General features: G+C 48.8%; 2 protein-coding genes across 12 annotated transcripts in view; both read left to right on the plus strand.

The window, feature by feature from the left end:
- Positions 1 to 4802, plus strand: part of HSPA12A (heat shock protein family A (Hsp70) member 12A) — a 168904-nt gene extending 164102 nt beyond the window's left edge. For all 4 annotated transcript variants that reach the window (XM_008514522.2, XM_070592661.1, XM_070592587.1 and 1 more), the window contains one exon: positions 571 to 4802. In XM_008514522.2, the coding sequence (XP_008512744.1) occupies positions 571 to 1208 (638 nt within the window). In that variant the 3' untranslated portion in view covers positions 1209 to 4802. The remainder of the gene's footprint in view (positions 1 to 570) is intronic.
- Positions 4803 to 5777: 975 nt separating this feature from the next.
- SPMIP5 (sperm microtubule inner protein 5) lies at positions 5778 to 15386 on the plus strand. 8 transcript variants are annotated; one of them, XM_008514527.2, is made up of 8 exons: positions 6184 to 6256; positions 6364 to 6522; positions 7658 to 7723; positions 10027 to 10245; positions 11669 to 11855; positions 12373 to 12470; positions 12590 to 12759; positions 15243 to 15386. In XM_008514527.2, exons 3-7 carry the CDS (start codon positions 7669 to 7671, stop codon positions 12733 to 12735), a joined length of 705 nt encoding a protein of 234 aa, XP_008512749.1. In that variant the 5' UTR covers positions 6184 to 6256; positions 6364 to 6522; positions 7658 to 7668; the 3' UTR covers positions 12736 to 12759; positions 15243 to 15386. The 8 variants fall into 8 exon arrangements, with proteins under 8 accessions (XP_008512748.1, XP_070450010.1, XP_070449790.1 ...); XM_008514526.2 differs by lacking the exons at positions 6184 to 6256; positions 6364 to 6522 and adding an exon at positions 5778 to 6112; XM_070593689.1 differs by lacking the exons at positions 6184 to 6256; positions 6364 to 6522 and adding an exon at positions 5786 to 6068.
- Positions 15387 to 15829: the final 443 nt, after the last annotated feature.

Consider the following 15829-nt stretch of genomic DNA (forward strand, 5'->3'; position numbering starts at 1 on the left):
AACTGTTGTATGAACCAAAGAAAGGCTCCCACCAGGAGAATCAGAACAAACAGCGTCTAGCCATGCCATTATGCTGCTCCCACGTGGCCCGCAACCAGGGACACAGAGTAGACTCACTAGGGACCGTGTTCATATCCAGGCCTCCCATCTACTTCCTACCCCTCTCCTACTAAATCAGAACCCCTGGGGTGGGACAGGATTTCTATGAAAACCAAAGAAAAGTATTTATAACAGCCTGCCTTGACTTACCTAACAGAACCACAGGTTTGGAGAGTATGACGAGTATTCATTTATGTGTAACAAATTGCTACTTAAAATGATCACCAGCTAGCTGTTACAGTGGGTTTCTACTTAGCAGTAGCTTTGGGTTTTATTCCTAAGCATATTGGTGCGCAAACCCCTTTCTTTAAAAGACCAGCTCTACCCAGTTCTGTCCAACGAGCTCAGACTAGGCCTGTCCTCCTGTTGGCCCAAGTGATCTCGTCCATTCCCCACCTTCTCAGGCTACCCAGTCCCCTTTGCCTGCTGGCTTTTGGTGACAGGATGTTGTCCCCTCCTCTTCCCTTTCAGGGGACCTGTTTCAGAAGCCCGAGGTGTCCACTGTCAAGTTCCTCTTCCTCGTGGGTGGCTTTGCAGAGGCACCCCTCCTGCAGCAGGCGGTGCAGGCTGCCTTTGGCGACAAGTGCCGCATCATCGTCCCCCAGGACGTGGGCCTCACCATCCTCAAGGGTGCCGTCCTCTTCGGCCTGGACCCTGCCGTCATCAAGGTGCGCCGGTCCCCGCTCACCTACGGGGTGGGCGTGCTGAACCGCTACGTGGAGGGCAAGCACCCACCCGAGAAGCTGCTGGTGAAGGACGGCACTCGCTGGTGCACTGACGTTTTCGACAAGTTCATCTCTGCTGACCAGTCCGTGGCCCTGGGTGAACTGGTCAAGCGTAGCTACACTCCGGCCAAGCCCTCCCAGCTGGTCATCATCATCAACATCTACAGCTCTGAGCACGACGACGTGAGCTTCATCACTGACCCCGGGGTGAAGAAGTGTGGCACCCTCCGCCTGGATCTCACGGGGACCAGCGGCACAGCCGTGCCCCCTCGGAGGGAGATTCAGACCCTCATGCAGTTCGGGGACACCGAGATCAAGGCCACAGCTATCGATATAGCCACCTCGAAGAGTGTCAAGGTTGGGATCGACTTCTTAAATTACTAACTGGCCTCCCCGTGCCGCCTGCCCCACTGGACTCACTCACCTGCATCTGCTGACCTCAACCTTGACCTCTGCCCCTGCCCTGCCCCTCACCACTGCCCACCTGAATTTCAGCAGGGAAGATGAGAACAACCAGGGGTAGAATAATTAGGGATTTTTGAGGGCGCACTGGAGTCAGAAAAACTGTCGGAAATTAAGATTGAGGCTTGGGAATGAGAAACTCAAAGGTCCTAGAAGAGCAGCTAGTTTTCATAGGTACAGAGTGGTGAGACACCCACCCAACAAGGGAATCAATAGGTTTCTGCAGCAGTGACGGAGCTTGCCTTTGAGCAGATGGCCGTTAAGTAGAACTTAGGATGAGCTATTGCTGTCTTTCACATTTGAAATGAGATCTTTGAGCAAGGAGGAGATTCTTCATCTCTTTGAGACTTTCCTTTTTATCCTTTTTGGATGGCAGTCAATATAAAATGCCACCCCATCTGTAGTTCATTTCTTTTCATTATCATGTGACTCGAAGTGGTGATTCAGTGGGAATTGGAGCATTTTTAGCTGGTGGGAGAAGCTTGCCTACACTGGGCACTATTTTAGGTTCTCATAATTTAAATTCTAAATGGGTTCCATGAAGAATAACTGTAGCTTTGGCTAATCCACTAGGATTTGTGAGTGGGAGAGCTGAGACCTCAACTTTCTAGCAGGTAAAAACTTGATTTGAGGGAAATGGATATTAAAGAGCTACTGACCCATAGGTCAGTAATCATATGCTGCGATATAATTACCAGAATGCCAAATCCTGATTTCTGAATTTATAAGTAGCTCTACTTCACCTTCGGAGGATTCCGTATGAGAAGGTGAGGCTGCAGTTTGCCTTGTCCGCATCACCAAGCCCACTTGTCCAGAACAGCCTTGACAAGCAAATATATTTTAAAGTAACTCCCTCCTCCTTGCTCAACCTCATCTCCCTAAGAGTTTTGGCCATTTATTCCCACATTTTGAAAAGAATAAATTGGTGATACATGGGCAGCGAATCTGTTCTATGAAATGTTTCATTAAAATCTTCGGGTTTTAAAGTCTGTCCAACATTAATGAAATTAAACCAGGTTTTTTCAAAGCAGTTCTGTGGCTCGCCTGCATGAGAACTGCCTGGGTGCTTGTTACAAACAGCTTCCTGGATGCTATCCCTTTCACGAACTGAAGTCGAGTCTTGGAGAGGAGGACCAGAATCTGCAATTTTTAGTAAACACCACAGGTGACTGTGTTTCAACTGAAATTTGAGAATTCTTAACTTTAGGTTTTGTTGGAAGCTGAAGCACAGCCCAGAGCTGGCAGCCTGGGTCTTCCCATTCGGGCTCCCTCAGCGAGAGGGTTTACACGTGAAGAGCGATCATCGCACACCCTGCCCTCTTGTGAGTGGGGCTGGGGCTCCACCTGCCTTGGGCTTGGCGCTTTTAACCCTCACAGGAAGGGCCTGGGGAGGAAAAAGATTGGAAGAAAGGCACCCTAAGGACAGAGCTGACTGAGGAACCAAGGGCTCGGTTCTCTCCTTCCTTCCCCACTTGCAAAGCCAGTCTTCTCCAATGTTCAGGGACCAACAGAGGAAAAAGAATCAAGAATCTGATTCCCAGCCTTTCTGATCTGTTCAAAGCTGTCTTTTCCACCTGCTGGAATTCATTCCGACTTTCAGTCACTGGAGGCATGCATAATGGATGAAGGGAGGATGAGGGAACTAACTTCGAATGCAAGGTGGATTTACAGACTCATTATCATAGCCGATATGCAGATTTTCAGTAGCATTTCCAATTTCATCCTAACATGTCGTCTTTTTCACATCGCCTGCTGCAGAATTCCCTCCTGGGATGTGAAACACGAACAAACCGCAGAACCAGAGAATGCTAGTCACATAACTCAGTGGTGGGATTTCGTATCCAGGTACAAAGGTGTGTTTGCTAGGGTTCTCTTCTGCCTGCTCCGCTTCAAAAGCTAAATGTTCTGGGTCTGTCTCTGCTGTTGCCAGCCATTCTCTACAAATAGGACTTTTCAATTTAGTTATAAGTAATATAATTTTATGTACATATAATATTAGAATATTGTACAGAATCTTTATTTCTACAATGTGCTTTTCTTGTTAAAAAAAAAAGAAAATGCTCTTTGAATTTTGTTGATGACATTGCTGCCTTTAATTTTCCACAGTTTCATTTCTTAATTGTGCTTACTAACCATCAATTTGTACCGATATTAAGCGATGGACTATTTATGCAAGACTGAGCAATAGACAGAGGTGCCTAGGGTCAGAATACTCTGAACAAATGGACCACCTGGAACAACTTCATCAGACCTTTCTATACACACATCCTTCCCAAAGGCTTACAGGTTAAGGAGCATAATAATCTAATTGATTCTCCTGTCCAGTCCTTGAGAGCTGAACCTTCTGGTTCTGTAAGTAATGTGACCTGTGCAGAAAAACCTACGAAAACTCTTTGCATCCCTGCAGGGTTGTCAGTCTCTCCTGTGGGGCAAAGCAGTCACTGAGGGCACAGTGTGGTCCCACCGTGTGTGATGTTTTAGAACACCCGGGTCAAAGGAAGGAGTCTAGTGGTGCACAAATCCAGCTTATCTATTGGATTAAGTGTAAGAGTGAGTAATATAGTCAAGTCCCTCTTTTTTTGGCTAATGTAAGGTCTTTCCCACCTTGCATTAAGGATGTCTCCTTGTCTGCTATTTCTCTTAGATGGGCTGGTTGAAATTTGCAGTGTTGGCAAATAGCTGATGGAGAGGGGGTGATAATTTTATTGGACTTTCTTCTGGCCCCAGCGATGTAGCCCCAATCGTCAGACTCCTTAAAGGGAATCCCCAAACCCATCCCTCCTCCCCCTCCATCCCCGCAGGAATATTCCAGAATAAGAGCACTGGATAAGTACACTTGAACACATTTTCTAATCTTAGAAAGTTTCTAAAAGGCCTGTTGTCTTGACCCATTACTCAATTGTCCCTGGCGTATTACCTGGTGGTCATTCTTGGAAGCAGAATTATCAAAGGATTTCCTTTGTCACTGCCCTCTATCTACACAGCAGGCATTAATAAATGCTGAATGAGAGACAAGTTACAGACAGACAAATAGTAAAGAGGAGGCACACAAGCGTTTTCGCAGAGTGATAGCTAAGATGAGTCCCCCTTACAGAGCCTGCCCTACCCTTAGAATGTTATTTAGATCAAGTTTAGCTTTTAGAGTCCAGGTCTGGTTAATTGCCAGGGTGGCAAACAATTGCATGCACCAATATAAACAGGAGTCAAAATGCACTATTAGTCGAAGATCGAACTTCACGTTGTAGAGATGAAATAGCTGTGATTAAGCTGCATATTTATGCTGGGAAGTGGCTTAAGTGGTTGACTAGTATAAAAGTTGTTGGCCGTAACATCACACCTCTCATCTGCTTGGAATATGGAACAGTATTCGAAAATATCAGTCACTGGGGTCTTGTTCACTACAAGATAAATTCAGACTTCACAGAACTTTGCAGCAGTTCACAACTTGACAAGATCGTATCTGCAAATTTTCTGTCTTCGCAGATGTCTAATAAAGCAAAACTCTGGATCTCCTGCGGCCCAGACTTCTTTTTTTTTGCACTCTGAGTTTGTAAATGGAATTACAGATAGATCATTACTGACCCTCCCCCTCCACCCCACGGCAGGTGGAGATTGCTTTATTAATTTTCATTCCAACAAGACTGGCCTCTTTGTTTGCTGGAAACCAAGGCTCCATCAATGTCCATGAGCCCCTTTTCCCTCTAGGCTGGAAGAAAGCAGTCTAGCCAGAGAAAAAGAAAGGCAGATAAGCCGGGGTGGCCACCAACAACTCCACTGCACCGGAATGAAGGTCGTGAAAGAAAAGCAGAAGGCCTAGGAGAAGAGCTTTGCCCTCTGGTATCCTGGCAGGCAGGCCACGCTGGCGGCTGCATCTAGAACCTCGGGTGTGTTCCATGCTTGGTGTCTGGGGCACCCTCCAAAGTTGGCTCTAGAAGCTTCTGGATAGCCTGAGGTGGGGGTCTTAGAAAGCTGAGAGGGTATAAATGGGTTCTTCCTCAGTGGGTAGCTCCATCAGCCTTCACCTGAAGGTCACTCCCCAGGAGGGCTGAGGTAGGGAAGGCTCCTGAGGTGCAGTGAGTCAAAGGAACGAACAAGCGCCACTGGGAAAGCAGTGCAGTCAGGCCTCGGTGGTTTCCTTCTCTGGGCAGGAGCGGCTGGGACTAGCAGTCTGTGCACTGCGGCCCTCTGTCGGGGTCCCAGAGCGGGCATCCTGGTTTCACTCCAATGAGGGGAAAGTTCAGGCCCCTTAGCTCCCATAAGCTGAGGATGGTTAGAAAGGAGTACCGCTCCACTTGCCCTGCGCCCCTTCCTTCCTTTTGGTGCATTGCCCACTTCTGCCCCTGGACCTGTTGTGTCATTTGGAAACCCCGTCCTTCCTAATAAGACACAGAAGGCTCGGGGGACAGGGCTGTGAGAAGCCCAGGGGAAGCTGCCAAGGACACAGGCCTCTCCTTCCCTCCCAGGCTCCTCCCCGCCCCCGGCGGGTCCGCTCCCCGCCCATAGCCCCGGGAGGAAGGCCTGTTCCCGCCAACCTTCCCGCTCCACCCCAGCCTCCCGGCCCAACCCAGGCCGCCCCTTGGGCCACCCCGTGTCCACAGCGGTAAACCGCAGCTTTGACCTTGGTGCCTTCGCGTGCCCCTCCCCCTAATTCCAAACCCAGAGGGACCCCGCCTGGCTCGGGGAGACCATGCACCAAGAATGGAGAACAGCTTCGGAGGCCAACTACGTGGTGGGCAAATCCCTGGATTTCACGCCCCGAAGGGCGCTGAGCGAGGCGCAGGGGTGAGCGCCCCGCATTCCTCGGGTTCACCTGCCCGGGTGTGAGGGTGAGGAAAGGGAGGGGAGACTGGGCGGGGGGGTGGGGGGGCCCTCCTCCGCCCCGCCCCGCGGGCTGAGCGCACAAAGGCGGGAGGCGGGGCGTAGGCCGGGCGGGGCGGGAGGCCCGGGGGCGACGGTCTAGGCCCGTCCAGGTGAGCGACGCGGGACGGGGCGGGGACGTGTCCGCGCTGCTGACCCCTCCCCGGCTCCCAGCCCCGGCAGCCTTCTGCTCCACGCTTCTCTCCTCTGCCTCCTCCAGGTGGGCCTCCGTACGGCATCCGCAGCTGCCCAGCCTACCACCCACCCGCGCCGTGCCGGGCGCCTCTGCTCCCCGGCGCCACACTTTGGGGCAACAAAATCCTGCCCTCAGAGTTTAGAGGTGGTCCATTCACATCTCCTTGCCGCAAGAACCCTCAAAGTAGTTACTTAACCTCTCTGTGCCTTATTTTTCTCATCTATAACATAGAGACTCAATGGGAACTAACCTTTAGGGCGGCTGTGAGGATTTAAGAATGCAGTCCTGCCTTCACCCGTGTCATAGCGAGTGTTCTATGAATGTCTGAACTGTTTAAAAAATTCCCATCATTGCTGCCTAGCCCTCACTGTGGCCCTCCCCTCTACCCCTGAGGCTGCTTATCCTGGCCACGTGGGCATCCCTTTTGAGACATGAACTGGCTGGGCAGGGTAGGACTTGGCAGCATCAACGGAAGCGAGATGCAGGACCTGGCTCATCTGGGGAGACCACAGGCCACCCTGGAGCGGGAAGGGGTCTGGCTTGGGAGCTAGCATCAACAAAAACGGATGCTCCAGTGGTCCACCCACCACCCTCTGCTCACCCACCTTGGACTCTAGGCCAGCTTTTGGGGACTTCTGATCCCTTCCAGCCAGAACTTGCTCTACTCCTTTGTCGCGGGGCTGTCCTGTACATTGTAGTGTGTTTAGCAGCATCCTTGACTTCTACTCACTAGATACTCTTAGCACCCCATCCTCCAGCACCCCATCTTCCAAAAATGTCTCCAGACACTGCCAGAGGTCCTGAGAGTGGGGTGGGGGTGGGCTGCAAAAATCGCCACTGCAACCTGATTGCACCTGGATAAAGAAAGGCCCTGGGGGTGAGGGTGCCTCATCTCTTCCCCTCCCCAAGGTTCCTGAGTCCTACATGGGGGATCCTAGGTCTTGCTCATCTTTATATTCCTAACCTCTGTCACAGCGGTGGCCAGTGTGTGTTCAGTTCATGATTGTTGGGTGGACGGATAGAACGTTGGGTGGATGTGAGGAGGGCCCCAGGGGAGGGGAGATGCTGGTGGGTGTTGATCTGCATACCTGTTATCTGAGTTAACCTAAATGGTGAAGGCCCCTTGGTATGGTGCCGTTGGTTTTATAACTGAAGGCAGTGATATCTGCTGGTTTTGTGTAAGATGGTGGTGCTGCCTCTCTGTCCCACCCCCTGGCAAGGTCATTCTACTCCCAAGGGCTCTAGCAAACACACAATGAGTTCCTGAGGCAGGGATGTCTGATGAGACAATTTCCTTCCCTCTTCCCTTCCTTAACAGAGAGAGAAATCATGGAGTCTTCCAAGACCTTCATGAGACAGCTGCCAATCACACCAGGCTACTGTGGTAAGTGGTGGTGTGCCCTGCAGCTGTGCCTGGCAGGAGAACCGTGGTCCGGGTCACTGTGCCTGCCTTGGCCCACTGTCCATGTCTGTCTCGCCAGGTGGGCCAGTACAAAGTACTAGAGCTTTTAAGAGACTTGCTGCGAGCACTCCTTTGCTGAAGATGGCTGATAACTGGGTTCTGATAAATGGCGAGATATAACAGGCCAGATCTCCCAGGACATGGCCTGGTATGTGGGAAGCCCTTAATTAATGTTGGTTGAATGCATTTGGACCAGGATAGACACAGTGCTAAGAGGATAGACACAGTGAATCCACTGAAGCCCTGTCCTTCTTCCCAAGCTGGGCTTTCTCAAATCTGGCTCTAGGGCTGTTCTTATGGTCCATCCTTCGTGTGTCCCTAAAGGGAGGGTGACCAACTGCCCTGGCTTGACCAGAATGGTCCCAGTTTTAGCACTGGAAGTCCTACTTCCTGGGAAACCCCTCAGTCCTTGGCAAACCAGGACAATTGGTCACCCCACCTAAAGGCTTCTTCTCCTCAGGCTTCTGGGCTACTAAGAATTTACTAAGTCACGTCCCCGTGACAACCCATAGGCCCTCAGCTCTCACCTACAGGTGTTCTTAGGAGAAGAGATCCGTGGAGAATATTCCAAGGTTGCCCAACCTCACTCTGGTCCTACTGGTTGGTTCTAGCAAACTGAGCGTCCGATCTCTGCTTGACCATTGTGTATGTGATTGTAAGTTACTCAGCTGTCTGTGGTGAGCAAACATTTCTATAAAATGGGTTTGTTAGTTCCTGAGGGCTGCTGTTTAAAACATGTTTATTTGCTCACAGTTCTGAAATCCAGGTGTGTGTAAGGCCACGCTCTCTCCAAAGGCTCTAGGGGAGGATCCTTCCTGCCTCTTCTGGCTTCTGGTGGCCCCAGGCGTTTCTTGGCTTGTGGCTTTGTCACTCCAATCTCTGCTTCCATCTTCACAGGACTCTTCATGTGGCCTTCTGCTTTGTGTCCCTGTGTCTGTGTTTCTCAAGTCTCTCTCTCCTTTCTCTTGTATGGACACCAGACGTTGGATTTAGAACCCACCCTAACCTAGGAAGATCTCATTTCCAAATCCTTAATTACATCTGCAAAGACCCTATTTCCAGATAAGGTCACATTCACAGGTACCAGGGGCTAGGAGTTGGATATATCTATCTGGGGGGCTCCGTTCAACCCACTACATGGAGTAATGATAGATTCCTCATGAGATTGTTTTTGGACATTAGCGAGACTCAATAAAAATAGCTTGTATTCCTTTGTGTGTGTGTGTGTGTGTGTGTGTGTGTGTGTATACAATTATAAAATATCTATAAAGATCAAAGTAGGCCCTAATAGAGGAGAAACCACTGTGGCAGAGCCCCTGTTATGGGGTCTCCCCCATGACATTAAGGTGTCTTTTCGTTGCCTAAGGGTTGGGGAGGCTGGATGGAGGATGGAGGACTTCAAGATCAGTCTAGTAATCAGATTCTTCCAGAGGCAGCTTCTTGCAAGGTGCAGGGGTGGAGGTCGCTGCTTGCAACTCTGAAGTCAGCTTTTCTTTACCTAAGGGCAAAGCAAACTGCTGGGCTTCAATCATGAGAGTTACTTACTTATTTATTTTCCACTTTAAAACCAAGTTCTTAACCCGTTTTTCCTCATTTGTTGTTTTTAAAAAAGGTTTTGTTGTGACGATATTATAGTACTTAGGATTCAGCATCCCGTTTAAATAAATAGTTGTGTTTTACCCTTACTAATTGTAATGATTATATGTTATTTTGTGGGAAATGGTGAAAAATTGTTTTAGGGGTGGGTCTTTCAGATAATGAATTTACCTTTTTGTGTAATAGGTCTCTGCTTTTCATAAGCCCGCAATTTCCCGATGGTCCGACAAGAAAGATCCCAAATTGCATTTGGGAAGTGTCAAGGAAAATAAGCTTTCTCTCTAAAAAGAAGAATAATTTCAATTACTCCTCAGACTATCATTTTGGCCCATTAAATGCTTTCCCCATTTGCCGTGCAGGCTGACATCAGGGGCTTTGCTATCAAAGAATATTACTGTCATCTCCTTTGTTGAAACGGGCCTTCCCTCCCTAGCTCCAAGGTCGTTTTTTGTGGCCTTGGGAGGGCTCAGCTGCAGTGGAAACAACAGTACTGCTTGTATTAATGGCCTTTGGAAGAATGCAGTGTGGTTGGCCAAGGAAGAAATGCCAAGGGGTGGGCTGGGCTTCTGGGGAGTTTAGGCAGGTTCTAAATCCCTTGCTGAAGGCTGTGATTCCCTCGACTCTTGCAGGCTTCGTGCCGTACCTTAGCTGCGAGGGAACCTCCAGCGAGAACAACATGTCCCACTGTCTGAAAACCTTCCAGGAGATCACACAGCGATATAAAGACCAGCTGGAGGAATTTCACTGCTCGGTCGCCGCTGCCCCGAAACTGAAGCCCATCTGCTCTGAGGAGACGGTCCTGCGGGCCCTGCACCAGTACGAACGGCAGTACCACCCCACGAGTCTGGGTACTGGCTCCCAGAAACCAGCCCCGCTTCCCCGCCAGGCCCCAGGTCCACTGAGCTGCCCCAGGGAGCACAGAGTCCAGCACGGCTCCAAATCCCCAGGCAGCAGTGCAAAATGGAAAGGCTCAGTTTCTTAAATTGAGAAAGAAACATTTCCAGGGGGAGGGGGACACAGGTCGGGGGAGAGGGTGCTGGGAACTCAGACCCCTGGGCAGACGTTCAGACACCAGCTTCTGTCTCAGTAGGTACCTCATTTTAGTTGCTTCCTCTGTGCCAGGCGCCATGATTTCATCAACCACCCACAACAACCCTCTGAGGTTGGTACCACATTCCCTTTTCAGAGATGGGAAAGCGAGGCTTCCAGAGGTAGTGTCCTAGTCTGGGGTCAGACCTGGGTTTGAAGCCAGCTCCTCCAGGTACCAGCTGGGTGGGAAGGGGTTTTTCACTGAATAACAACCACAATAACTGACAAAAACAACTGACGATGTGACTGTATAATGTTAATAGTCACAACAATGTTTTGCCCTCGATCATTTTTAAGGTCTAAAGACCTATAGGAAATGTGATGGACGGATTACCTTTGTTATTATTACTATCATTGTTTGGGGACTTTTCAGGTACACGTGCTAACTCACATGTTTCTTAGGCTTTAAAAATTTCCAAGCCATTCCAAAGAATATCTGCGTAAGAGTTTGGAATTTAGCCCAGCTCTGCAACTATTTGCTGTGTGACCTGGGGCAGGTTGCTTCCCCTCTCTGGGTTACATACAGTTCCTTCATCAGAGCAGGGAAGGATGGACTAGGTGCTCCCTGGGGTGCCTTCCAGCTCTGAGGTTCTGGGGCTCAGTGGCCTAGTTCGATTCTTACCGGGTGAGGCAGATGGGGCAGTAATCTTTCATCTCTCAAATGTGAAATTGCCGGAGGCCATCCATCCAGCCAGCCAGAGTTGTCTGTGACCTGAAGGCAGGCTCCCGGTCCTGAGCCTGACGTGCTTTCTCATGACCTGGATGCTTCCCTTGATCCCCTTATGTAAACTGTCAAAGAGCAATGTCTGAAGCTTTTTCACTAGTCTGAGAAAGGAGCGGGATCTGTGTAGGAGCTAGAATTTGAGAATCAGACAGACACGGGTTTGAATCCCGGCCCTACCACTTCCTTGCTGTGTGACCTTGGGCAAATCTCTCCTAGCCTCTTCAGGGTCTCAGTATCCTCCATAATAAAGTGGAGAGGATAGTGGCACCAGTGTCTTACAGTTTGTGAGAGAATGACGTGAGAGATGATATCGAAACCCCTTACCGAGGTGCTGGCACCCAGAATGTAGAGGCCAAGGGGCTCCCCTGGGGCTCACTGTTGGGATGCCAGCTAACTTGAGAGCACTGCCCACCCTGTGGCTTCTCAAAGCCCTCAGGGAGCATGGTGTCTTTTTACAGAATGCAAGTACGTAAAGAAACCTCTCCAGGAGCCTCCGATCCCTGGCTGGGCGGGCTACCTGCCGAGAGCCAGGGTCACTGAATTAGGCTGCGCCACACGGTACACTGTCATGGCCAGAAACTGCTACAAGGACTTCCTGGACATCACAGAGCAGGCCAAGAGAGTGCATCTGAAGCCATATGAGGAGTGAGTCTGGCCTGGGGTGTAACCGCAGGTGACAGGATCCAGGGGAAGAAGAGATCTCTTCCCAGGGTTTCGGGGATGCCCCCAGCTCAGCACTAAGACTGCTTTTGTGTCTGACTGGTTTTACAGAAGGGGCCTTGTTTGTAACTGTACAGCCTTCCCAGTAGGCAGACACCCTCTGCTCCCCACCTGCGCCCACATTCTCCAGAAGCCCTGCTTGTGGCCTTTGCTGGTTTGCAGGGAGAGGCTGGGAGTAAAACCAACAGGGCCGCCTGTCCTGGCAGCAACCTAAGGCCCAAGGGTGCCAAGGGAGGGAGATGGTAGGGTACTGCATGGGGTGGTTCTTGTGGCCTCAGTTTTCCCTTCTGTAAAATGGAGATGATAATCCTTACCTTTAGGATAAATTGTAAGGATTAGAAGTAAACATCCTGTGCTCACAGAGGACCCGCACAGATCATATTTATTCTTAGTTGTATTATTAATAAAAGGAGTAACTCTGTGTCTTTTGTTCTTACTTTAGAATATACAGAGTTAAGTCCACACAACCTCCTCCTGCTCCTCCAAAAATTTTGCAGCACGAAGGGCTGCTGCCAAAATATCCGGATTTCTCTGTTCCAAGTAAGGGAGGACTCTCTTTCCTTCCTACTATTTTTAAAAAGGGGATGAAATGTTTGCAGTAGCTTCTCTGCTTAGCTGGGCCACCTGTCTGCAACTTTTGGGGATGGTTTCTCTTCCAGGTGGTAGCTGTCCCGCCCTTGGAAAACCCCTGATAGAGGATCCCAGCCCTCCAGTGACGTATGGCAGTACTGACAGACCGAATCTGTCACGCAGCAGGAAGATTTATCTAGAGCCGCTGTCCTCAGCAAAGTATGCAGAAGGCTAGCAGCAGAGAGCCTCCGAGGGAGAGGTGAACTTTTAGGGGGGCTCAACAGCTTACTGTTCTCACGTGAGAATCAGCCTCTCACCCACAGCCCAGCAGGCACTAGGACATTTCATAACATAAGAATTCTTTTAACTGCCGTCTGCACCCTGACTGGTTGGCAACAGCGTGTGATTAATGTTGAAGACCTTTTATTGTCCTTTGGGAATAAAGAGGATCCTTCTCAGCATGCTGAAGGTTTCTCTGGTTTTTTTCCAGGTTATGTTGACCTCAAGAATTCCGGGGTGGGGCCCCTCTCTTCCTGACTCTCAAGATAACATGGTGCTCCCGGACCAGGCTCTGACTGAAGCCCTAGCCCAGCCCCCTAATCAGTCGGTCCTTGTCTGCCATCTTGGGTGGTGGCTGGCAGTTCGCAACACTGCACAGAGACCACACACACCCCAACCCAGATTTTTCAGAATCCCAGTCCCCAGGAGAGCCCAGCTTGGCAGGCGCCAGCTGTATTAGTTTCCTAGTGCTGCTGTTTGCTTACACAAACAGGACAAAATTGGTTTCTTGCAAAACGGTGGCATAAGACAACAGAAATTTATTGTCTCATGGTTCTGGAGGCTAGAAGTCTAAATGCAAGGTGTTGGCAGGGCCGTGCTCGCTCTGATCCTTAGGGGTGAATCCTTCCTTGCCTCTTCCAGGCTCTTGGTGGTTTGCTGGCAATCCTTGGGGTTCCTTGGTGCGTAACTCCAATCTCTGTCTTTATCATCTCCTGGTGTCCCCCTGTGTCTCTGTGTGCTCCCATGACTGTCTTCTTATAAGGACGCCGGTCACATTGGATTAGGGTCTACCCTACTCCATTATGACCTTGTCTTAACTTAGCTGATTACACCTACAATGACCCTATTTCCAAATAAGTCACATTCGGAGGCACTGGGGGTTAGGACTTCAACGTCTGTTTTTTGGGCGATGCAATTCAAGCCGTAACACTGGCTAACGTCCTCTTGCCACTGACAGGCACTCTCTCTGACCTCACTCTGCAGCCATTGGCACTCAGAAGAAATTGAAAGCAGCTTCTGGGGCAATGAGGCCGTTGGCATCAAAAGGCTCAAAAATGTGCAGAGCCAACAGAGGCAGCCAGCTACTCCTGGGAGTTTTTCCCAGGGCGGGAATTTTCGCCAGGGTCCCCCCGCCCCCAGGGTTCCATGGGTAGAAATTAGGAGTCAAACCTTTGACTTTGATTGGAAAAAAGTTACGCCTTTGTTTTCACTCACCTCCAAGGGGAATTTAGTATTGTCTTCATTTACGAGTGTAGGCAACAAACCACAGCCGCTCTGTCACCCGAACCCAGTAGAAGTCGCAGATCTTTCCATTTCATATTTGTTGCAAACAGCTTGAAGTCGTGTTACTGTTGATCACTACTTTATAATTATTGTAGTTATTAGGGCTCCTATATTTACTTTCTAAAATATTGTTATTCAATATATGCATAAAGAGACTCATATGGCTATTTCACAAATTTGTTCTTTTTAATATTTTGATACTATTTCAATATAATTAGTTTCTTTTGTAATCTCATGTATTTATACATTTAAAAACATTATTCTGAGAAGAGGTTCACAGGCTTCACCAGACAGCCAGAGGGGCCCTGGCACAGAAGTGGTTAAGAATCCTTGTCCAGGGAAACAACCAAGGGTGTGTGTAAAGGGTGATTTTTCCTACAAAACAAGGCAACAACCCAACCCCGTGGGACATGGGATTACAGTACATCCCATTATTAAAAAATAACGTGACAGAAGAATACTGTTGTGGAAGAATATTTATGATACAGTACATGAAAAGAGCAGCCCATAAAACTGTACAATAACGGCAAACCCATGTGGACACACACACATATTCACACACTATAATACTGTTTTTTGTTTATTAAAAAAGAGAGGAGAGCTAGATAGAGCTAACCCATAATGCTACCAGTGGTTATTTGGATGATGGTGCTATTGGTCATTTTTATTTTCTTGTTAGTGTTTTTTCCAATTTTCCACAGCCAACAGGTATTACTTTTATAATCAGGAGAAAAACGTTATTTTTTACATCCTTCTGTGAATTGATTAAAAGATATTTTAATCTTTTAGAGATTGTATGCTTAAAGGAAAAAAGCCACATCTCAATAGAAGGTAGCAGTCTCTTCAAAGAGCTTGGCAAAGCTCAGTGAATAGTCAGGATTTTTTCCAGCTTTCTTAAAACACTGGGAAAGTGACTCCACAGTCCCAGGAAGGAAACTGGGAGATAGACAGACCCCTCGCCTGCCTGGGGCGGTGTGGTCCAGCCTGCTGCAGCTCTGCGGGCCCCTCTGAAGTGAGTGACACGGAAGGTATATCTGCTGTGTCCCCTCTCCCAAACCCACAGAGTTTGCCGATGACTGCTCTAGGCTCAAGGTTATTGAGGTCATTGCCCATGAAATTAAGGGGTGCCAGGATTAAAACGACTCCTTCTAACTGCCCTCATCTTGATCTCATCCACAGGATCATATCGTGGATCACTCTTGAAGTCACTGGCTAATTCATTTGGCACCAACCTTTTAAACATGGCTTGAGCTGTAAAACGAAAACAAAAAACAACCACCCAATGACAGAGGTAACAAAATTGAATAAAGGCAATTTAAAGAATTGTTTAATAGTATCTAATTCCCCTACGACTTCATGATTAAGATCACCGAGTTCAATGTGCAAATCTGTAACTCCTTTTGTTGAAGCAGTTCCGCATCACGAGTCTTTTTCTTAATCTTTATCCTTTCTGTTTCTCCCTAGCCTATAATTTCCCAAGCGTCGTCTGTCGGGGCAGGTAGAGAGGTGATTTTACTGCACAGCAAATTATCATTATTAGCACAAGCTGCATCTGTAATGAGCTCATTCTTGCCGCTAAAAACAATTCCATTACCTGATAAGACACAATTCCCTGAGTCTGGAAATGCTAAAGAGACAGAGGGTGCAGGTTTGTATATTTTCTTATGACAACGAGGCCTTTTGTTGGGACAGTTTGACTTTCATGGCAATTAAAGTGCTCCCTTGAGGTCACTTCTTTCTCTGTCTGTGCAAGAATTGACAGTTCC

The sequence above is a fragment of the Equus przewalskii genome, chromosome 1, assembly GCF_037783145.1.
Source record: "Equus przewalskii isolate Varuska chromosome 1, EquPr2, whole genome shotgun sequence".
In the NCBI taxonomy this organism is placed as follows: domain Eukaryota; kingdom Metazoa; phylum Chordata; class Mammalia; order Perissodactyla; family Equidae; genus Equus; species Equus przewalskii.